This window comes from Mandrillus leucophaeus, unplaced genomic scaffold (assembly GCF_000951045.1).
Source record: "Mandrillus leucophaeus isolate KB7577 unplaced genomic scaffold, Mleu.le_1.0 Scaffold175, whole genome shotgun sequence".
NCBI classification, from domain to species: Eukaryota; Metazoa; Chordata; class Mammalia; order Primates; family Cercopithecidae; genus Mandrillus; species Mandrillus leucophaeus.
In genome coordinates this window covers 5000166-5025239 of record NW_012101754.1, presented here as the reverse complement: position 1 = coordinate 5025239, position 25074 = coordinate 5000166, and the positions used below count along the sequence as shown (strand labels likewise).

Here is a 25074-nt window from a genome sequence, read left to right as displayed (position 1 = left end):
ATATATATCCACTACATTTCTAATTTCAAATAGTGATCCTACATACTAATTCTCTTCTTCGTAATTAAGTTTGATTGTAGATTCATTTTAATTTAGACATTTATATGAGAAAGCATGTTTAATACGATTATAAGAAACTGTATGAAATTTTGGGAAAGAACTGTTAAGTGTGCCCACACACTGTGGGCACTAAATGTCACACTTGAGAATGTCCCCGGCCCTAGCTGATCTATAACAAGAATATTTTCTGTCATATGGAATTTAAAGATAAGAAATGAATCACCATGCAGAGAGATGTGCTATCACATCCCATCTATGGGAAAAACAAATGAAAAAAAAAAAAAACATGAAGAGTTTCTGAAGTACAGCATCACCTACATTTATCATATTTTCATACAAATAAAACAAAGATTATTCTCCTGGTTTTGAATAAAATTGTCACTTTTAAAATTTGCCGTGGGATATCACAATGGACAATGCAGGGGCCCTTCAGCCCACAGTCAACGGGTGATCAACTGTGAAAACTGATATTCTCTCAGGAATATTAGCTAGAGTAGGAGAGAAAAAAACAACATGATTACAAAAAGGAGGATTATTTGAGACCAACTTTAATGTGAAATTGTGGAGAAATGGGGAAAAAGATACAGAAAACATCTTGACAAGTCCACTTAAGAAACTATTAGGTTGGTGTAAAAGTTATTGCACCAACTAATTACTTTTGCACCAACTAATTACTTTTGCACCAACCTAATTAAAAACTTCAGAGAGAGAGAGAGTACACAACCATAAAAGCAAGAGTGTGGAGCAAGAAGTGAAAATGACCAAAGAACACATTTGTCGAACATGGATATTTTGACAAACAAGGGAGATAGTAATTTAAAGTACAGTGCCACAGTTTGGAGAAGACCGCTCTTGCACACAAGTGAAAGCTCTCACCGGTCCTGTCTGATGCAAGTTGCATGTTCATCGCTGTGCAAGCGTCAGATTGCACACAGCTGGGCTGGCACTGCCTCTGTAAGGAGAGGAATGTACCACATTCTCTGCAGGCGACTGGAAAAGTTTGGATTCTGTTATCCAGAAATACACTTTACTTATCCCCTTGAAAATTAACGGGAGAACAACCTCTTTACTTCTGTGTTTTCAAATTTCTGTTTTATGCCTTTTTGTTGTTTTATGCAGTTTTATTTTTTCACGAGGTCAGGCACAACTAACTGTTGATTTTCACCAGATTACCTTGTTATTGGCTTGGCTCCACTGAGCAGCCCCTTCCACGGAGGTTTCCCAAGAAACCACGCATTTCTTCAACTTGGACTCAGCCGTGTACCTGTTTCTCTCATCAGCCATTAGAGTGTCCCACTAATATAGTCAAAGAACATCTGGCCTCTTATACAAGTGAACATTAGTTTTGAAGACGATGTCTTTGGAGACAGTAGAACAAAATGGATTTTTTTTTCCCCTACGCAGGAGCTCTTGGATTTTCCTCACTGCGCATTCTCACTTTTTCTTGCTTACTCAGAACATGATTTTCCCTCAATTCAACTGTACCTTTCTCTGACTTTGACCTGTGCCGCCTTTGTGAAATAAATGATATGTGATTTCTTTTACTGTTTCTCTTTCTGAGTGTCATATGCAGAATCCTTCAGAGACCATCCGTGCCTCCTACAGAGTCTCCGCCTTTTCTACCCAGCTAGCTTCCTCCAGAACTGAGTCTTAGGTAGATCTGAACCACACATGCAGGAGGTTTTAAGAACACGTCTTGTGTCACTTCCTGTGCTTTGGGTCCAAAAACTATGATTTTCTTATTTCCCTGTAAGTGTGTCAGATTCTGGCAAAACTAGCTTGGAGTTTACTGAGTTGACTGATACTGAATGACATCAGGACTCACTCTTCTACTTTCATTTTTTTTTTTTTTTTTTGCTATGAGTAGGAAAAAATATAACTGCGTGAGCAATGTACTTTTCTTCTTAACACAATTTAATCTTTACTAAAAATCATTTTAATAATAATCACATTTGTACAAAGTGTTTCACTTGTATGTTACTTTTAATTCTTAGACCTTGATTTTTAAAAATCTTAATCATTGCTGTTTTCACCCCTGACTTTGTCCCCAGTGTCTATATGCATAAACACAAATCTTTCTACTCCTAACTATTTAGCAAAATGTAAATAAAATGTCTTTAATTTATTACAATTTTGTGTATTTGTTAAATTTCCTGGCCTGGGTTGAGCATCTTTTAGTATATATTTCATTGTGTTTTACCGAAAATTGGACTTCAGACTCAGTGTGTTGCTGTCAAACTCTCCCGTCATGACTATCTCAGGTAGTTGAGGTATCACTGAGAGTGTAAAGAGCGATAAACCCTCGGTTAATGCAAGTTGGCATATCCGACAAACTCAACCTGCCAAGATCATAACCAGGGACTTGCAAACATGTTTTTATGACATAAACTCGTCTTAAGGTTTTACTTGAAGTACCATCCATCTCATCTTTCACCAGCCTCTCCTAATCTTTGCAGAATTGTCCATTCTAATGCGGTCTTTCTTCATTCTTTCACCCATGGCTCCATTAAATGTTTCTGTGCAGGTAGCCTGTCCATTGGAGTAACTGGACTAAGGATGGACTAATTTCTTAAGAAATCCAGAAAAAATCTTTCCAGTTACCAGTGGAAAATTTCTGCAGTTATCATACATGTATCATTAGGTTCTCACCTACCATTCCTAGATTCTATCTGTCTAATTACCTCTGAGGTTTCTTAGATTAGGCAAACACTTTTGCAGCTCTAGTATTTGCATTGGAGAGCCTTGGCTGAGACTAGATCTCCCGATATTTGGATATATTGAGGACTGGAAGTAAACAAAGACTGCCACTTCACACCTGTGGAAATACTACGTTTTTCCATAGAGGCAGCTTGAATACATGATTGGGAATTCACTGTGACTTTGGTTCAGAGGGAAAAAAACAAAATGGGTTATTTGATTATACAGAACGGGAAGGAAGGAAGGAAGGGAGGGAGGGAGGGAGGGAAAGGTCCTTTTTTTTTCCTCCAGGAACATGGCAGTTTGAGATAATTGGGACTAAAACATGTCTTATAATTTGTTAAATATTATGAAATATTCTCCTTATTGTTAGTAGAATTCTATCTTGGCAGACTATTTCTTTTAGGAAACCATTTAGCCTTCTCCCCTTCTCTGAGCACTACACATCTCTTTCTGGTAAGAAATCTGTCAAAGGCACTTCACCAGGATTCTGGCTCTTGTAAAATGCAATCAAACTGCAGGCAGTGGGGAAATGACCATTACTGAAACTGCTTTGGAGAATGCTTAGCTTATGAAGTTTATGAGCAGTCCTACCTGATGACCAGCTTACTATGCTCCTCTTTACTTCCTCCTGTAACAGGATGACTGACACTTCTCCTCTTTGTCATGTGACCTTGCAGAGCCTCCAGGAATTTATGTCAATTGCACATTTTCCTTGGCCATTGGCTCTGGTCTTGGCCATTGACTTGCATCAGTCAGCAGACATTTTGCAGACATAATATGAGCAGAGTCTCTAAGTAAACGTGTGTGATTTGGATTGGCCTCCTGTGCCTCTGCCATTTGTCAGAGCAACATTCTTCATGCCACCACAGGTCCCCAAATGAGAAGATGCATGCAGCTGACCTAGACCTAAGCCATAGCCTAGAGCCACACCCAGCCCATCCCAGCATACCCAGAGTGCTCCAAAAGCTTCCCAGCTGTGTCATGAGCAGGGAATGGCTGTTGTTGCAAGCCTTTGGGTTTCCTGGTTATGTATAAAGCAGCATTATTCACTGAAAACTTCATAAATACAAAGCTTTCTGCATGAATTTCTATTCTGTGCCCTGCAAGCTTTTATTAAGGGCATGCATAGTGAAAGTCTGATTTTAGCTGAATTTGGGGAGGTAAGGGCCAAGGCTGGATGCAGCCTAGCAGTGGTGCTGTGCCGTGAGAAGGGACAGCATGTGCTCAAAAAAAGTCAGAACAAAAAACCCCACAAAGTTTGAGTGTGGAAAAGTGCTACAGGCTTCTGGAATCAGTTGGCTCACTGAAGGTCAAGCAGCAACTATGAAAAAGTTGTGGGACATATTAGCATTTTATAGGGATTCTCAGAAATACTCAAGGAGAGAAACCCCATAAAAGTCTAGATTTTCTGCCATAATACACAAAGGGACATGGGCTATCGGTATTTAGGCATTAAAGGGAAGCATGACCCACCCCTGAAGGCTGAATAAGTGTGAGACACCTGGTTTATATTTATATAAATTTTTGCACAGGACAAGTCAACCTTCTAAGCACAATGCAAAGTAGCATATCCAATCTATTAAGCACCGTGCCTCTTAACTCCTAATATATAGCATATAGCAATCCTGCCACAGCCTCTAACATTTATTGAGTTTTTCTATTGACTAAGCTGCGCCAAAATATTTTTCAGGTTTTAACTCATTTACTGATTCATGAGATAAATAATTTTACTATCTTGATTAAATAACTAAGTAAAGTTTGATTTAGAAAAGTTTAGTAGTTATACCAAAATCCAGCAACAGAAAATGACTGTAATTTCCTACATAACAATCCTTTGATCTTTTTTTTTTTTCATTATACTTTAAGTTCTAGGGTACACGTGCACAATGTGCAGGTTTGTTACATACTGATAGTTTTTCTTTATCCTTTCTCCTTACATCTGTGACTAACACATTATACTTCCTTAAAATAAGGTAGGAGCCAGCATTTATAAAATATATACCTAAAGAGAAAACTAACATATACATTAAGAAGAAGTGAGGAAAAAAAGAAAGATTGTATATAACCATTTATTTTTATGCCTATTTATATAATTTATCTATGTATATAAATGACTTACAATAAAAATTAGTGTATACCTAGAAATAACAGACAACAGGGAATTGTATTCCTGGAGTGAAATCTAAAATAGATAGATGTAATAGTTTTATGAATAACATTTTTGAGTATATTAGCTTATCTTCAAAATGTGCTTGGTCTTGTCATTTAGATTATATTATATCCATGTATATAAAGAATAATGATATTAATATACTCTTACTGCTAAATTTATACATTACTAAATATAAAAAGTGTCATATATTTGAGCCTGAGGACTTGTTTGAAAATTTTACATGAAGAATATAAGAAACATAAGGAATACATATCTTGAGGATGAAATCTTTATAGTTACAATTTCTTTTTCAACAAATCTTGAAAAGCACTTTGATATGTCATCTATTGCCTAATAATGCTGATTATATGGAAACTGGATCTACATGCAAAAGCATTACATGTAGCGACATTAGTTTACTTCAATTACCTTTCTTAACTCTCACTTTGAAAGTAATCCACTCATTAAATTATTCATATATATACATATATATGAATATATATGTGCATATATATCATATACATATATGTATATGATATGTATGTATATGATATATATGTACAATATATATACATATATATGAATATATGTGTGTGTGTGTGTGTGTGTGTATATATACACACACACACAGGGGGGGAGAGAGAGAGAGAGGATCTAGCTTTGTTGCCCAGGCCGAAGTACAGTGGCATGGTCTTGGCTTACTGAAACCCTCCACCTGCTGGGTTCGAGCGATTCTGCTGCCTCAGCCTCCCCAGTAGCTCAGATTACAGGCATGTGACACCACACCAGGCTAATTTTTTATATTTTTAGTAGAGACAGGTTTTCACCATGTTGACCAGGCTGGTCTTGAACTCCTGACCTCAAGTGATCCACCCTCCTCTGCCTCCCAAAGTGCTGAGATTATAGGCACAAGCCACGGTGCCCAGCCTATTCTTGTATTTTGGGTGTCTTTTTTTTTGGAGTAGTCATACAGAATTATAAAGCGATTCACACTCTCTTACTCTAAATGTGTTCAGTCTAAATACAAAAGTTTTGGTATAAATCAATTCTGTATATTTTTATTTAATTTTAAGAGTGGAGAGATATTAGCTAATAAAATTAACTTCAGAAATAAAAAGAACAGATATGGTTATAGTTCCTTTCCCCAAATATTTTAAACTTACAGAAGCAATTGAGAAGCAGTATCACAAGATTTAAAGTTTTAAGGATATTATTTTGTTCCCTAAAAGACTACACAATGTCAATACTTAAAGTTTACTAAAAATCCAGAAGTTGTCACATTAGACTGAACTCACATTTATTATTTCTGTTATTAGCTTACCTCATATTTATTATAGAAAGAATGACCTCTCCTTATAACCATTTTATATGACAAATAATATTATGTTTTGATTTAATGGCAACTTTATGCTTTATCTAAAAGGTAGTGTTATTTTTGTGTGTGAATTAATCTGTGCTCCAGTAACACTTCCAACATAGGTAAGACTCTGTATGTATGTTATGTTCTTTCTGTATCTTTGGACTGTATGGATTTACATATTTGTTTACTAGTACATATATAGTATATTTAAGTATAATATACATGTCTGAGTATAATATATACATTCTAACTGTACAAACTGTGCATATGCATATCGATATTGCATACAGCTGGTAGATAGACTCTGACCGCATAGAATAATTTTAAACTTAAGATATGTTGAATAACTCTTAAGTATTGATATATTTGTGTGTCCAATATTATGATTCCACCATTGCTAATGCACACAAAAAAACTACCAGTTTATTTTTTACATATATAATCATATTTCTGATAAAAAGTATTTTTTATTCAGAAACCCAGTATCGGCCATTAATGTTCCAGTTTCAGAAAACAAAAACTCCTAAGAGAATGAATAGAAATTATCTTAAGGAATTATAAAGAACCATCTCAGAAATTTACTCTATTACTGCAAAATCTCATGCAAAGATAACCAAGTATGGTATGTGAACGTCTCTTCTGCTAAAGCTCATGAAACTGCTCTCCGATTCCTCTAGCATTGACAGAGAATCTGGAGTTCAGTACTCCATTTCATTCCTGGACATTTAGCCTATTATCCTTGTATCCATATTTCATATTTTCCTTTCATGGGGGATAACTGTAAGTTAAAAGTGAATTTGTTGACTTAAACCTTATATGGAATCATAGATCAACCTAAAGGTTTCCTAAGAATATACCAACATATTGAATATTTGCTTTTTCTAAGCTGCTTAACAACAACAGAATAAACAAGCAAACAAAAACTAAAAAAAAAAAAAAAAAAAAAAAAAAAAAAAAAACTGATGGTCCAAACTTGTAAAATGTATTTTCTTGGTTAATTATTTGAAAAACAAATATGAGGAAGAAAGACATTGTAGTGAATCTGCTTTAATTTGCATAGGAGAGAGTTCTATGTAAACTAATGATAATGAATATGTTCGGAGGGTTTATATGTGGAGGGCTTTGTGTTAAGCACTGTGAATATTTTGTTTCGTTTAAACACCACCTTAGACTCTATAAAGCTAAGAGAGATTATGACAGTTGGCCAAGATTACACAATGAGAAAGTAAGAGATAGAACTGGAACTTGATCACAGGAAGTCACTTCTAAAGACTCAACATTTGACCATGGTCTCTAACGTGCTGATTTCGAGCTATCAGCATGTGAATGTATTCCTATCAGGTTAAATGAAATCCAAGTAACTTATTTAACTTGAGTCTCAGATACATCAGAGTAAAAATAAATGGCCTCATTTGTAACATTACATTCTCAGTACTAAGTAAGCTATCTATAATGATACAATTCCATTAAGGCAGAAGACTTCATTTCATATCTACAGAACATTTCATTCTTTTCTTTCTATTTGTTTTTTTCTAGAAGAATTAACTGTATTTCATCCCAAGATGAGGCATCTATCTTTGCTGAGGTGAGATATGCAAATCATCTGTGTTGTTTGACAGTCACAGGCAGATTAATCATATCACTAACACAAGTCAGTTGTTAAAACTTGAAGCACATTTAATTAAAAGAGAGGTTCTCCCAGTTACACAGGCCAGGTGGGTGCATGGAAATGGCATTTTATCACTTACTGACCAGAGAGTTGCAAATACAATCCTATCACCTAAAAACAAGGAAACAAAACAATAATGAGAAAACTTGTTTTATTTTTAATAGAAAGTCAGTTTTGCTTCAGAGTAGGTATTTTTAAGTAAACTTATGAGTCCTTTTAACTTTTTTGCTATACCTTATTAGACACTGAGTTACTATTTTTTGAAGGAAAGTGGATTATAATTCAGAAATATTATTTTCTTTTTGTTAATAACCTTAGAAAGGACATAAGAAATACATATTTCTCAAAGAATTTATAGAAAAAATAAAAGTAATACTTCAATTAATAGTATTCTCCCTAAAACTATAGTTAGAAATTATAAAAGTAGGGAAGGGTCCATCAGTAGTATTGATTGAAAATGTAATGTTACATGTATCAGATACATAAATCCATAAATCCATAACAATGGCAAGGGGAGACGTCATTACTATTTGAGATAAATTAATATACTTGAATATTTTCCCTCATAAATTCACTAACCAAAAAACTTCACAGGACTTTTGAATTTCCATTGTTTCACTGATTATGATAGCTCCCAAAGCAGTATGTGTAACTTCCAATAATAATTTAGTGATGAAATATTACCAAACGAGAGGATTTTGATTACCTGTGGTATTATTTTCTGTCACTGTGTAACAAATCCTCATAAAAATGTAATTTTATAAAACGTATTACCATGTCTTATCAGCTGGGTTCCAGGCATAGAGTCCATCAGAGTCCAGTGAAGATGTTGGCCAGACTATATTTTCATCAGAAGGATTGGCTGGGAAGAGTCTGCTTCCAAACCCATTCAGCTTTGGTAGAAGTTAATTCCTTGTGGTTGCATGACTGGTCTTTTTGCTGGTTGTAGTAGTATGTTCACATTCATTCTAGATGCTGCCTGAAGTCCTTAGAGGCCTCTCATAGTTCCTTGCCATGAGCACTTTTCCAACATGGCTGATGACTGCTTCAAGCCTGTAAGGAGATCTGGTCTCAGTTGGCCAAGTCTTGGATAATGTAACCTCATCACCGGAGTCACGTCTCATCACCTTTCCCATGTTCCATTGGTTAGAAGTCCCAGCTTCTGCCCACATTCAAGAGAAAGGGGTTATACAAAGGTGTGACCACCAAGAAGTCAAGATTATGTGGCTCACCTTAGGGTCTATCTGCCACAACTATATATTTAAATATAGTTTCAAAGAAGGACTGTGAAAAAGCATAAAGAATTGTGGGGAGTGCCTGAGAATTGAGGATGTTTATCCACAGATTTTGTAAGGCTTACATTAAACAAGTCTATCTTATTCAGAAAGTTTTAAAAAATGGGTTTATATGACTTTACTTATTGGGGAAAGCTATCTGACTTGTCTTTGAGGGGAAAAAATTTTAAAAATACAGATAAAATACTCTGTCTGCAAAATAATTGCTGGAATATGATCTAACAGAAAAGCCCAGCAGACCTGATTCAAACCTGATGTGAACACAGAAGGCTTTGAAATGAGTAAATTTAATTATTAAACCTAATTTTTCAGATGAGGAAACTGAAATACTGGGGTTAAGTATCTTTTGCAGAGTCACAGAGTTAAATAATTTTGGAGCCAGAATTCAAATTCAGGCAGCTGGCTTCAGACCTCGTGCTATTAAAACTGACATTAAACTTGACATCCATCTTACATGCAAATGTTACTCTCTCTACCAGGAAAATAACGCATTTAAAAATCCCAGCTCAGATATTACTTCCAACCTACAAATTTCCTGGACACACTAAGTAATAGAGTTAATCACACCGTCTTGTGAGTACTACCCACAGTATCCGGGCTCCACCACACTGTAATGCAATAGGTGTGTTCACACTGTTTGTCTCTCCTGGTGAATAGTCAGTTCATCAGAGCATGACTGTGTTGTATGTCCTGTTATCCTTAGCAAATGATGTAGTGCCTTGTGCATAGAAAGAAATTAATCTTGATGCCTTTCAAGTTCTACCCCAAACAGTCAAGTCATGTTGATTGAAAAGTACCTTCTCAGTGTGAGAAATTACCATCACAGTATTTGAAACAAGTTTGTATCCTTAAGGGCTCCATACTGAGGACATTTTCTTCATAGGATTCTAATGTCTAATGACTTGGCCTGATCCTCACCTAATCCTTTAGAAGGCTAGAGGATAAAATTAAATTTTCACTTTTGCAGTGGAGGAAACAGGGTTTTATTGTGCTTCTTGAAATATTGTCACACTGGTAATCTCTTCAAAAGCGAATCTGTTCTGGAAAATAAAGGGTTAGAGGCCTCTGTGGAGGAATACAATAGTGGAATATTTTGAAATAATTGTAAAGCAAAACAGATAATTGTGTTTTCAAGCTCTTTGAAATATATACGTAAGATGTTATGTGCCTGAGGTTGAACAAAAAGATAAATAGTTATAGTCATTACCCAATAATGTGCCAATTATAAATAGCATTGTGTGTACACGTCCTCTATTATAAAAATCAGAACAGGATGAAAACGATTATAATCACGTTAATAATTTGATTTGTTTCATTCATCTTTTGAGTTATCTTTTCATAAAATTAGATACTGTGTTATTTCCTTCTGGAAAGCAGAATGGTGCATGTGAGGAGAATGTTTTCATGTTAATCAATGCTGACAAGAATATTATACTTTAAAAAAAAAACAAAACAAAACAGAAGGTAGGCAGATTGGGGGTTGGAGGAGGGACAAATGAAGAAGACCAGATTGAAATTATTAGTTGCCAGAAATATATCTATTGACTTTTTATGTTTTTAGAAGTACCTCTGTTAGCTTCCCAAAATACAGCTGTTTACAGTGATTGATAAGTTCCCGTGCTTTTAAGCTTATTCACATCCATTAGTTCTGCCTTTTTCCCCTGTTAAAAATCTGAAGCTGTCAGATTGAAGCAGCATGATCAGCTAATGTTCCTGCCAGATTCAAAGCATGTCCCCAGGGATGGCAAAAGTATTCTAAATCTCAAAGAAATGGCTTTTTAAATGTTGCCTGTTGACATTGGTCACTCCATTTGCTGTATCCGAAATGTTGAAATAAATGTCAGGCAATTATAGAAACAGGACTTTGATGATCAATTTTCTATAAATATTTTATGTTTAGCCCAAACAAAAGAAGGTATTTGGAATTCACTATTTTATGTAAGACTTTTATTTTAAAATAGTATATAGTATATTTTCAAAATTGGTTAATTAATTTTCTAGTTTTCACTTCAAATAATGATTATTTACTTTATTTCCTCTAGCATTTGATTATTTTCTTACAAACTGTTTTTTTTTTCTTTCTCCTGTAATAATTTTAGAGTTTCTGCCTTAACACATTTAGGTATATTTTGTAGGAACAAAGGGAAAAGGTATCAGGGAGAGGAAATGGTTTCTAAAATGTAAATTCCAAAGGCAGTGAATGTTAAAAGTTTTTGCCAGTCCCGTCTCTTACAGAACACAGAACTCAGATGCTCTGATAAAGATACAGGATAAATCACATCATTTCCTGCTCCACCATCAGAATATTATTATATGAATTAGATCACTTTTTTAAAAAAAAGAACATGGCCTTAGTATAGAACAATAGCAAAAGTCTGGGGAAGGAGAGGAGTGCACCGTGAGGAATGGATGAAGAGCAGAAGCCAGTCCATTTACTGATTTGGTTCATGTGCAAAATAATTGAGCAATAATTGCATATATGTGAGACTCCAGGTATTTTCAAAATCAGCTGGCAAAATTATGTTATTCCCTACCCTCTTCTGGCTTTCATGGGTTCTCTGTTCTCTCTCCTTTTCCTCCATTCTCCTCTTACCCTAATTCCTGACCACCGTAATCCAATACTCTGAGGTTTTAGGGTTTGGATGATTAAGGTTACCCATGGAATTGTTTGGAAATGTAGATCTGTAATGGAGAGGGGAGAGAATGAAGAATTAGAAGCTGTATGAAAATAGTCGATACTGAGGCCAGGTACCATGACTCATGCCTGTAATCCCAGCATTATGGGAGGCCGAAGTGGGCAGATCACTGGAAGTCAGGAGTTCGAGACCAACTGGGCCAACATGGTGAAACCCCGTCTTTACTAAAAATACCAAAATTATCCAGGCTTGGTTGTGGGTGCCTGTAATCCTAGCTACTCGGGAGGCTGAGGCAGGAGAATTGCTTGAACCTGAGAGGCAGAGGTTGCAGTGAGCCGAGATCGCACCATTGCACTCCAGCCAGGGTGACAAGAGCGAAACTCCTCAAAAAAAAAAAAAAAAAGGAAAGAAAATAGTAGATACTGAGATCTGGAAACTGAGAGCATTCATGAATACTGCATCCAAAGAATATTTTGTACTACGTCTTATTCGTTATACAAATCAAGCAAATAAGCTCACTGTATGGTGCACATATGACACTATATAGGTCAACGGGGTGAGAGAGCTGCCCAGAAATAGACATGCAATTTTGTTATCAGATATTCTGGAGAGGTTTCTCTGAGGCAGTGTCATCTGAAGAATATACAGACGTTAACCAAATGAAGCAGGAGGGTTTGGGGGAAAAAGTATTCCAAGGAGAGGGAACAGGGTGCGGGACAACTAGGGAGCAAGGGAGACTAGAATACTTTGATGAAGTGAGAAAACACTCCAGTGAGTGAGCGCATATGAAGAAAAGGATGGAGAGCAGATTACTGAGGTCCGTTTAGACCATGTTTTAGATCCTGGACAGCATCCTTAAAATAATAAGGAGCCACTAAAAGTTTGAAGAAGGGCAATGACACCTTCCAATTTGCTTTTTTACAAGACCACTCTGACTCCTGCCTGGGGTAGCATGTAAAGGGGCTAAGCACAATACCTGGTGGCACACAGGAGCTTAAGTGGCTCTTGTTGAGATCAGGTGATGGAAATGGGAGTGGATTTGTTTCCTAGGCTGCTACAACAGAGTACGTGAACGGAGTGGCTCAAAATAACAGAAATCTATTCTCTCCCAGTTTGGGATGGAGGTTTCAGCAGGACATGCTCTCTCTAAATGCTTTAGGGGAAAATCTGTTCAATGTCCTTTTCTTAGCTTCCGGTGTTGCTGGCAATCCATGGAGCTCCTTGCTTGTTGGCCATATCACTCCATCATCATGGCGCTCTTCCTGTATGTCCTCACCTCCTCTTCTCCGTGTGTGTCTGCCTCTGTACTCTTCTCCTCTTCCAACAAGGACCCCAGTCATAATGGAATACAGCCCACTCTAATGACCTCATTTTAACTGATTGCATCTGCAAATATCCTATTTCTAAATAAGGTCATATTCGTAGGTATTACGGATTAGGACTGCAATATATCTTTCTTGGGGATATAGTTTAACCCCAAACAGGGGATTTTTGAAAGGAAGTGAGATGAGGGGTAGTGGAAAGAAACCATGTAAAGGTTTTAAAATATATTTATGGTGGTAGACTCAACAGGACTTCATGATGAAGTCTGAGTTTAGGGATGGAAGCGGAGTCGTGGCTGACTTCCAGGTTTCTTCCAGATGATGATGCCATTTGTTGAGATACAAAATCCAACGGACCAAGTAAGTGGTGGGTTGAGCATGGGTTCATTTTTTGACATGCCAAGTTTGATCTGTCTGTGAAATTTTTATGTGGAACTGTAGATTTGGTGGTTAAAAATGCCTTTAGAATTCAAATGAGAGCTTTGAGTTAGAGACATAAGTGTGGGAGTCATTTCTATTCAAATTATAATCAAAGCTATGCAAGTAGATAACTTTCCTCAGCCAGATAATGTTTAGTCAGAATAGAAGAAATCCTGACATCAACATTAAACATTTTAAAGGACAATGTGGACTATTTCAGACGTATATGAACAAAAAGGACCAGCCTAACTCTGCCATAAGAAAAAAACAAACCATCAAGAAACAGACAGAACATTTGAAATGATGGTTTTAAAGACAAAAAACATCAGGCAACCACGGACAGAAAAATAAGCAAATACATTGAGCCCAATCATTGCCGCGGATTACCTAAGTTCAGGTAAAAGGCAAGATTGTCTGCTTTCAATATTTCTAGTTAACTTGATAGTGACATTTTCTTTCATAGTAATAAAGCAGGAATAAATAAAAGGCATCCAAATTGGATAAGAAGAAATAAGCTGGTTTTATCTGTAGACAATATCATAAACTGTATAAATAACTATGAAACATACAGAAAGGTGTAAGAGCTAATGTATGATTTTAGTGAGGTTTCAAAATTCAAATTTAATATATAACATTAAAATCATGTGATACAAGAACGAAGAACAATATGAAATTGAAATTTTAAAAATGGTACTTACAATAGCAAAAAAAAAAAACAAAAACAAAAACAAAATACTTCCAGATAAATCTGACAAAATTTGTGAAAGTTTCACACAGTTAAAAATAGAAAACACTAAGGAAAAATTGATGATTACCTAAATAAATAAATGCAGAAAGATACATTTTTAATGGGTTGGAAGACAGTATTCTTAAGATGTCAGTTGTCCCCAAATTCATCTATAGCTTCCATGTAATCCCAGCAAACTACACTGTAGAAATTGGCAAGCTGAATTTAAAATTCCTGTGTAAATGCAAAAGAATTATTATAGCTGTAACACTTTTCTAAAAGAACAAAACTGGGAATAAGTATAATTTTAAGACAGGTATTAGCATTAAGATACACAAATAAATCAATAGGATAAAATAGAGAGTGAAAAAAACAAATAGACCTATAATATATGGACAACTGATTTTGGCCAAGGGGCAAAGAAAACTTGTAGGGAGAATAGCAATATCTTATTTTCCACAAATGATGCTGGAACATCTGGGTAGTCATTACACAACAGTTATTTGATCCACATTTAAAATTTAACTCAAGTTGGGTTATAGACGTTAGTGTGAAGTCTTAAACTGTAAAACTCATGGAAGAAAACATATGAGACCATCTGCATGGATTAGCGTTAAGTAAAGATGTATTAGGTGCCACAGAAAAAAACCTGATCCATGCAAGAATAAATGTGATAAATTGGACTTCATCAAAATTAAACAATCGCAACAACAAAAAATAACAAACAAATGAAAAAGAGCTTCTGCTCTTTAAAAGTCATTGTTAAGAGAATTAAAAGACAGTTCTCCGTGGCACACAATAAAATATTTACAAAGGATATATCTAATGTAAGATTTGTATCCTGAAAGTATAAAGAAACCTCAATACTCAATAATAGAAAAAAACCCAATAAGAAATGAACAAAAGCTTTAGCAGACCACTGAAAAAAATATATGGGTAGAGAATATGCATATGAAAAGATGCTCAATATTATTAGTGATTAAGAAAATGCAAATGAAAGCATAATGAGATAGTACTACACACTTTTTTTTTTTTTTTTTTTTTTGTGAGACAGAGTCTCACTCTGTCCCCCAGGCTGGAGTGCAGTGGCGCGATCTCGGCTCACTGCCAGCTCCGACTCCCGGGTTCCCGCCATTCTCCTGCCTCAGCCTCCAGAGTAGCTGGGACTATAGGAGTAAGTAACATTATGGACTAATGAAGTAACATTATGGACTAATGAAAAAGAATTTAGTTAAATAAGGCATGAGACAAAGGAAAGTACATTGATTGAGAAACGATGAAATAGAGGTAGCAAGTAATATGGTTTGGCTGTGTCCCTACCCAAATCTCATCTTGAATTGTAGTTTCCACAATCCCCATGTGTCATGGGAGGGACCCAGTGGAAGGTAATTGAATCATGGGGTCGGGTCTTTCCTGTGCTGTTCCTCTGACTGTGAATAAGTCTCATGAGATCAGATGGTTTTATAAAGGGGAATTTTTCTGCACAAGCTCTCTCTCTTGACCGCTGCCCTTTGCTCTTCCTTCGTCTTCTGCCGTGATTGTAAGGCCTTCCCAGCCATGTGGAAATGTGAGTCAATTAAACATCTTTCCTTTATAAATTACCCAGTCTCAGATATATCTTTTTTAGCAGTATGAGAACAGACTAATACAGCAAGTATTAAAAGCATTAAAGGTTTGTCTTCTAAAGGAAGAGAGGAGAGTAGAGAGATTGTCAGCCGAAGGGTAAAGGATTCTTGTTACTAAGATGTTAGAGCCTAGAACACATTTAAATACCGATGAGAAGGATACAAGGGAGAGATGAAATTTGAATCAATAGTTTGTTTCCACTGCCACAGAAAAGGATGATATCCAGAGGTTTGGTAGAGGGATGAGTTTTCCTCATAGGAAAGATAAGAGCAGATGGAGCTAAACGCTGGATCCTAAGGGTGGGATATTAAGGGAGTCTGTTTTTTATGGATTTTATTTTCTCTTTGATCTTGGAGGAAAGGATGTCTGCCAAGATACAAGGGCTTGGACAGGAGGATCACAGTTTTAATGAATAAAAACATATATGAAATAGCCACTTCAGAGAGTGGGACAGACAGTATGTGTTTGAGTTTAGACAAAAGTCCCTGGAGTTATAGGGGTTTGAATTCAAATCCGCGCTCCTCCACTCACTTGTGGTACTGTTAACAACCAACAGAACCAAGTTAAGACCCCAAATCTTCTTTAAAGTAGAATGACAATGGCATGTTCACCAGACTTCTTGGGAGGAACAAATGAAATACTTTAGTTCAACTATTTTCACCGGTCCTGACACTGGGTTTTGAATAAAGTGTGCCCAAGACTATTGCTATTATAAAGCAAAATGAAAAAACACAATGGCCCTATTAATATGTACCTTTACCTCCTGTAAAGAAAGGTTTCCAAGGAGTTCAATACTAAGAAGAGTATTGTTTGAAATGGAGATTCACATTACTAGGTTAACATGTGGAGATCTTGCTCAAAGAGGAGGCTGGTTTAGGTGCTGTGATAATTGTAGATGTCAAATGGACTGGATTATGGAAATACCTAAAGAACTGGTAAAGCATGATTTTTTGGTGTTTCTGTGAGGATGTTTCCAAAAGACTTCGGCATCTGCGTCAGCGGACTGACTGAGGAAGATCCCTCCTCGCCGTGGGCAGAGCCATCTTATCAGCTGATGGCCCAGATGGATCAATAAGATAGAGAAAAGAATGTGTGTGTTTCTCCTTCTTAGGGCTGGAACTTACTCTTCATTCCCTGCTCTTGGACAGCAGAACTCTACTTTTTGGACTCTAGGACTAGTGTACTAGCACCGCACTTCCCATAGCCGAGTTCTTACTCCTTGGATCTTGGTCTGAGAGTTACATGGTTGGCTTCCAGGGCCACACCATCACATGCCAGGATCTCCAGCTTGCAGATGCCTTGTCCAGAGGCTTTTCAGGCTCTGTAATCAAATGAGCCAATTCTCCTAACAAATGCTCTCTTTATCTATCTATCTATCTATCTATCTATCTATCTATCTATCTATCTATCTATCCATCCATCCATGTATCTGTCATCTATATCTATCCTATTGGTTCCATCTCTCTGGAGAACCCTAATACAGGTGTCAGCAAACCAAAACCAAGTGGTAAATGTCTACCATTGACATTCCCCTCCTTCCTCAACGACTCTTAGGAACCAAAAACACATGTAAAATTCCATGTACTACACAAGCCAGAAAAGGTAAAACACTGTATCTGCTACTTTACATAGCTCATTTCACTACCACAATCTACCATTATTCAAATACTGATTTAGAAAATGACAGCCTCCAAAAGACTAAAATCATCCATTTTTATTTAGAAGAAAAAGAAATGAAATTTTAATGACAGGCAATTTTAATCTATTTCAATTTATAAGATGTTACTTGCTGAAAATTGTTATGTGCTAAAATGATAAATACTATGTGTTATAAAATATTTTGTCATTGAAAAATGACCTATTATTCTGACCTACTTTATTTTCAGGGGTACTTATAGATAAAGGATTTTATAAAGGCTTCTGCTAAAGAGGACATCAGAGAAAAATAGGACGAAGTAAACTCTTCCTATGAGTTTCTTAAAATTCACAAAAGTAGTCTCTACTGGTTTAAATGGTGTCCCCTCAAAAGTTATGTCATTTCCAGAACCCCAGAATGTGCCCTTATTTGGAAATAGGGTCATTGTAGATGTACTTAAATAAAATGAGGTAATACTAGAGTAGAGTGGGCTCTACGTCCAATATTGCTGATGTCTTTCTAGGAAGAGGAGCAGAGCCACAGGGAATGGTGATCATGTGAAGACAGAGGCAGAGACTGACTGATGTGTCTGCCAGCCAAGGAAGGTGGTGCATTGCTGGACACCACTAGGAGGTCGGAGAGAAGCACGGTGCAGATTCTTCATCCAGTGGGAACCAGCCTGTGTGTTAATTTCAGACTTCTACCCTCCAGAACTGTGAGACGATAAATTGACTGAAACTGGTTTAAACCACTCAGTTTGCAATAGTGTATTATGTCAGCCCTAAGAAGCCAATATAAAGTCCTAAAGAATTTCAATAAAGGTGTCAGGAATTATAGATCACAGACAATACTGATAGGACCTTCTAGCATTCTTACACTTCTGTAGTGTTTGTTGCTCTTTCGGCCTTTCCTATTTTTTTTTTTTTAATTGTGATTGGCAAAAACCCTTTAAAAAACCAAGAAACAATACCAACAGAAACAAAGCTATGTACTTGTTTTGGGAAGCAACCTCGAATGGTAAGATGGGGGCTGTGTTCTAAAAGGTGAGGAGAAATTTACAGCGAAGGTAAAGAGATGAAGATAAGTGGTCCTGTGCACCACTGAATTCTGAGAACTCTGAACAAATCAGAAGTATATGTTAGTGCCCAGTGAATAGTTGTTGAATGAATGGATGAATCAACAAATACATGAATTAATGAGATAATCAATCTGTGAGACAAAAAACAATGCAAATGAGGAGACAAGAGTGGGTGAGTTTGACTAAAAATTGAAGGTCACCCATTTTTTTCAGCCAACAAATAGGTGAGCATCTGTTATATGCCAGGCATTGGTATTGGTGTTTGGCATAACGAAATAGCAAAGCAAAGTCCTACTGTCAAGGGACATAGACTCCTGGAATTTAGAAGAAGGGGCACAGGACAAATCAGAGTTTCTGCCATTTTAAAATTCTTTTTCATTGCAATATAGCTGGAGTCAAGTTGCTCAGAAATAAAGCAAGATAAATCAATTGGTTTAAAATATCTTTCACACTATCCTTCCATGGAAAGTGCAGAGAAGGGTCTAGTCTCTAAATGTAGGCAACTGGAGACTCCCTTTTCCTATATTCCTTTAAACCCCATGCCCCAAAACGTGTGATCAAGTCTATTCTTGAACAGAAAAGAACAGAGTGCCCTTTCTCTTTGGAATTTTATAGGAGCCCCTGAGAAAAGTTGCTATGGTCCTAGTTTGTAAAAGTACAAATGGGTGAGTATGCATCTGCTCTGTTCAGTTGGGAAATTAGCACAGGTTTCAGCACTCCTCAATACCAACTGATTATTGAACATGTACTAAGGGAAGCTCCTGTACAGACCAGTAAACCACACAATTGCAGAAATCCTCTAATTAAAGAAACACACAGTAATCTTCCTGGTGAATCCGAAGAAAAGGTTTTTTAGAAAAGTACATCTGTATAACGTACATTTGTGTAAGAAACAATCCTTTTTCATTGAAGTGCAGCTATATTGTTAGATGTTGTTCTAAGAAAACTCAGCTTAAAATTTCTTATGGGCTGCTTTGGCTGAAAATAATTGCCTAACTGGATGGTCACAAATGACCAAGAAACCAAATATATTTCATAGTATTAACTATCATTACAGACTGTTAAATAATACTACACAGTAGAGATCTTTTGAAAAATATTTTAAATGATAGATTCTATTTTGGCTTGAGGCAAAGTCTTAAACATAACAAGTTAAATAAATTTTTAATGAAATTTTACAAGCAAAAGAATTAATGTTCAAGACACAGAATCATGCCTTTTGGAAATGACTCTCATGATATTCTATTATTTAAAAAACTATGTGCCTATTTTTAGGAATTAAAATTGCTTTGGTAGATACCTGATAGATACCTATCTCACAAATCATGTTTTTCTGTCATAAGTAAATTTTTTAAATGTTTTAGTTTATAGGTTGTTTGTTTGAGACAGGAACTTGGGACTGTCTCTGTCACTCAGGCTGGAGTGCAGCGCTGTGATCTTGGCTCACTGAAGAATCCCTTCCGTGTTCAAAGGATCCTCCCTCCTCAGCTTTCCAAGTAGCTGGGACTACAGGCGTGCGCCAACATGCCTGGCTAATTTTTAAATTCTTTGTAGAGATGGGGTCTAGGTTTCCCTGGTTGGTTTTGAACTCCTGGGCGCAAGCAATCCTCCTACTTTGGCCTTCCAAAGTGTGGGATTACAAGCATGAGCCCCTGTGCCTGGTGAGTTTCTAATTTTTACATTCAGTTCATTTTTATGTGACTGGCATTTGCATAGGATTATTTTTATAACCAATATATTTTAGGTATGTAACCCAGAAGTAAATCACTAATTAATCTGCACTGGAGGAAATATAATTTAGGGAGAGTAGAAATTCTATTTGATAGACTGCACCAAAAGTAAGGTGTCACAGCCTTGAAGAGCCTCAGTGACTCTGGGAAAAACAAGCACCAAGACTGACCTTCCGGATCCGAGGTCTGGTAGCAGGATGGTTTTCAGTTCCATCTGTTGGAGGTCTCAGCTTCTGACATAAAGGCCTGCTTTATACAAAATGAGCCTGATTGAAAGATGTAAGCCACCAGGTTATAGGGAGAACTACAGGAGGCAGACAGGAGAAAATAAAAGAGTGATGATGTTCTTCCACTAGCCTGTGGCTACTAACGAATTTCATCAGAATGTTGCTGAGGAGTCCTCAGAACAGTTTACAGAGGTAACTGTAAGCAGTAGAGGGCTATGAAAACGTTTCTGGGTGCTGACAGGAGCCCCTGGCGGGTGGTGAGTTGGGAATACGGGGGCTGTATAGGGGGTGAGGGAACTGTGCTGGACACCAATCAATGGGAACCTGGAGAAACTAAGGCAGGGACTGGAATCATGCTGAGACTCAAACGTTTTGAGCTGGAGTACTCACCAGGTACTCTAACTCAATCATATGCGTTGAGTATAAGGAAATTAGGAATAATTGGAACTGTGGCTGGCCCCAAATTTCATGCCCTATTTATAGCCATTCATCAGATTTAGAATGAGATAAAGGAAGGATTCTTTTTATTATTTTTTAAAACACCCACTTCATGTTTCACACCCACATCATAAATCACCCAGAGGGAGAGTTAGGCCTGTGGACCTCCCATTTTGTAGTACCTCATATGTAATTTTTTTTTTTTTTTTTTTAACAGACTCTCGTTTTTTGGTACAAGTGAATGAGGAAAAGGCTTTGCTGCTGCTGTTGTTTTTATTCTCTGTAAGAGTACCTCTGGGTGAAAATTATTAAGAAAGCTAATTATTATATCTTTATATGACTCTAAATTTGGTCTATTTAAAAATTCAAAACATAGACATTTGGAAATGACTTTCTCATCTCAGTACTGAAGTTGAGAGGGAGAAGGAAAAAAAGTGAGAAATTCCAGTGCCTGGATATTCCCAGGCTAATTTCTAGACAAGTGAGTTTTGATAAGTTCAAGTTTCAGATAAGAATTTCTTTTTTCTTCTCTTGTTGATTTTTCCAAATCGTGAGTAAAAATGTCTCTGAAAGAGCCTGAAAAAATATATATTAATGTGGAGAATTATTGACATAAAATTTTAATAAATTAGTATGAGAATGAGACACTACAATAAATATTATTTAGAGTTATTTTAATAGTCCCCTCCCCTATCATCATCACCCATTTAAAAAGGTGGGTATATATATGTGTGTGTGTGTGTGTGTGTGTGTGCATTCATAAAAATTTAGTGTGCAGTTCTTAGTTTTTCTTTATGCAAAACACACAAAAGTGAATAATTGAAGCCATTACACACACATTTTTCCTCCTAAGTTCTGTAAATAGATATTCCAATAAAGACACTACCAACATCTTACTTTCTGTCTTAAATATAACTGAGAGTATTTATATATTAAACTTTTTAAATAAGAAATGATTGGATTTCAATTTGCCTTAAAGATTCATAATGTAATATTCTTCACCCTAAATAACTCAGATTATTGCTAATTTTTTCTTTAATTTACCTTCATAAATACAGCCTTTGATTAATATAATTTAGTGGAGTTGATCAATCTGAGATATTTTTACCTTCCCCCATTACAGCATGCCATGGAATGAAAATTTACTTTGCTGCTCAAATGTATCAAACACAGTTTCTGTGGTCAAGTTCCTCTCCTTTCGTAAATGTGCTTAGAGGATCTCATAAGACGTAACTCCTCTGACAAGAGAACCTTTTTAGCACCAACACTACAATAGCTTCTGTGTTCCTAAGGGAAAGATCCTCTCCTGAGTTAAATTTAACCTCTTTAGTACGCGCATTTAGCCACCTGATAAATCCACTTGAGCTATCTTTTGGGGAGAGAGAGGTACCTGGGAACAATAACACTTCCTTTTTGAACAGTTTAATAAAGCTTTGTGAGATTCCGAGATGAAAGATAATGTGTAATGCTAATAGTGCCCTCCACAGCTCTGCATTCATGGATCCAATTACGTTTTTTGTCACGGTAAAAGCCACAGTGGATATATTAAATGAGAGTGTGGCTTAAGAATGAAGGCCCAGGAGTCTGGAGATCTGGTTTCTAAGGCTGACTTAACTTCTGCTTTCTTATCTCTCTATGAGTATGCAGCTTAACATGGTTACCTCAGTGTCTCCTTCCATAAAGTGCCCAGCAAATATCTGAGAAATTCTTTTAAAATGACAGTGCAAAGTGCCATTTAGAATCACCTTGGAATGTCTAGAAAAAAATGAGCTGAGTGTTCAAAGAGGGAAATACAATCTTCTGCTTAATTTCAGAGTGATCATAAAGTTTGTCTTTTACTTTTTAAAAGTCATGAGATTTCCAGAAGAGGAATGACATTTTCAAAGCCTTAAGGACACTTGTGAAAACACTCCTTCAACTATTCTTTATTTCTCACCAAAATTTTGACTCTGGCTTTTCTCCAACTTCCTCTCTTCCCCAATTCTCAATTCCAACTTGAAAAGAGTAATTGCAATTTTAACTTTTTCCATCCTGGAGTATTTTCTTGCAGCTGATTTGTTTCATATAATTGTAAAGTTATGCATGTCAGATTTTGTTTTAGATACACATGATTGCTGGCTTTAGTCAGTCAACCCCCAAACCCTTAAACTGATTAATTTCACTGTGAAATAATTGATTATGAATTTGTAGCAGTATCTGATTTTATTTTAAAATTCAAGTTGATAGAGCATTGTCATTTATTGATTAATCTGTTGCCCTTTGCCTTGAGATAATCTTGAAGAAGCAGAATACTGCCGTTAGTAAGATGACATCTATGTATTACAAATGACCATGTTCTTAAAATACACACACGCGCGCGCGCGCGCACACACACACACACACACACACGGAGACATACTTTCTAGTAATAAGCAGTGTTTTGAATAAAATCTTTTGAAAGATGTTTAGCAAATTGAAACAATTTCTGTCTTCCTATGTGATGCCTGCAATTATATGGTTTAGATATTTATTGAAGGACTTGGGAAACATCATAGGCCCATTGGCATTATTCTCAATATATCAAAGATTCATTCAGTATAAATAAATAATTTCATTATTTATAATAATAAAAGTTGTCATGGAAAATTTTATAACCTGATAAATAGGATGTCATAGAAATACTCAACATGGAAAAATAAAATATATACATAGTTTAAATTAGACCATCTGTTACAGAGTTGTACAGTCTAACTCTCTGGCCAGGTAAGCGTCTAGCATGAAACTTCACACAATCATACCTACAATGTATTCTTGCCTAATTCCTTGTTCCAAAGGAAAGTTTGATAGGGAAGTTGAATAATTTCACTTCCTTTTAGAGATGGTAGAACTTATTTAAGTAGCTTTCCTGTAGTACAAAGATTAGGCAGCTTTGATTGGAACTCTAGATTGAAAATGAATAGAAATAACTTCTTACAGACCACATCTAAATTTAACTTTGCTTCACACCAATAAACTATAGCCTCTACTACTTTATAGACAGATTATAGCTCATCAGTATGACTAAAAATCACTGTGGAATTACTCTGTAATAGTTCTGTTGCTATGCCTATAAATATAATTTCAGTGAGTGACTTTTCCATTTTCTAGCTGCCTGGCTATACTTTTTTTGCATGGCAAACTAAAGGACTTTAAGAATATGGTAAATGACAAATTTAAATAGCGTCAGATAAAACATGAAAGTCGACATTAAATTATCTGGTTAAAAATTATTTTCAGAACAATTTTAAAAATAACATTTTTCTATTGATTTTAACTTAATGTTTATACTATTCTAAAAAAGTTTTAAAAATGCAATTTTGCTTACACTCGTAAAGCCTAACATAAAGAAAATAACAGCATTATTTAGGGGAAAAAGTCCCGTTACCCAAGTGAATAGATAATTAAATAATTATCATAAGAGACAAAAGACAGATAGATAGCATCAGATATTGTAGCTTGGTACAGCTTCACTACTAGGTCTAACAGTTGAAAATAATCCAGGAAATGGTTTTAAGTGTTTTATATTTAAAACACCTACACACACACACACACACACACACACACACGTAGGCAGTGTGAAATTTACATTGTTCCTTTCCCATGTTATTGTTGTATATGGGCAAGCTTATTTTTCACATATTTCCTTCTCAATAGTCTCGTAGTTCTAAAGAGGCACACAGCATTATCACCAAAGATGCTTGACAAAGATGGGTATTCTGAGGGTGATCCAGATTTACTGATGATGGGAGGCCTGGAAATCTGAAAATTCAACAAACTTTCCTAGTAATTTTTATGTAAAACAAAATTCAAGAAAAACTACTGCATGAGAAAATATGAAGAAGTCAGTGGATACTTTTTCAAAAACAGAAAGTTTTAAAATGGTTGCTGTGTAATAGACAAATGATTTCTGAGCTAGAGAAAAGTTCAACATGAAATATAATCTAATATTAAAAAGCCCAGAGAAGTTGCTTTCTTAAGTT

At 36.0% G+C, this 25074-nt stretch overlaps 1 protein-coding gene across 1 annotated transcript in view; it reads right to left on the bottom strand.

Annotated features, from left to right (window-relative positions):
• The window catches only part of DAOA (D-amino acid oxidase activator), a gene marked incomplete at its 5' end in the record, with an annotated part of 49685 nt that overhangs the window by 16345 nt on the left and 8266 nt on the right, over positions 1-25074 (bottom strand). Inside the window, 2 exon segments of the mRNA XM_011977238.1 lie at positions 8836-8942; positions 8945-8994. Of these exon segments, the coding sequence (XP_011832628.1) occupies positions 8836-8942; positions 8945-8994 (157 nt within the window).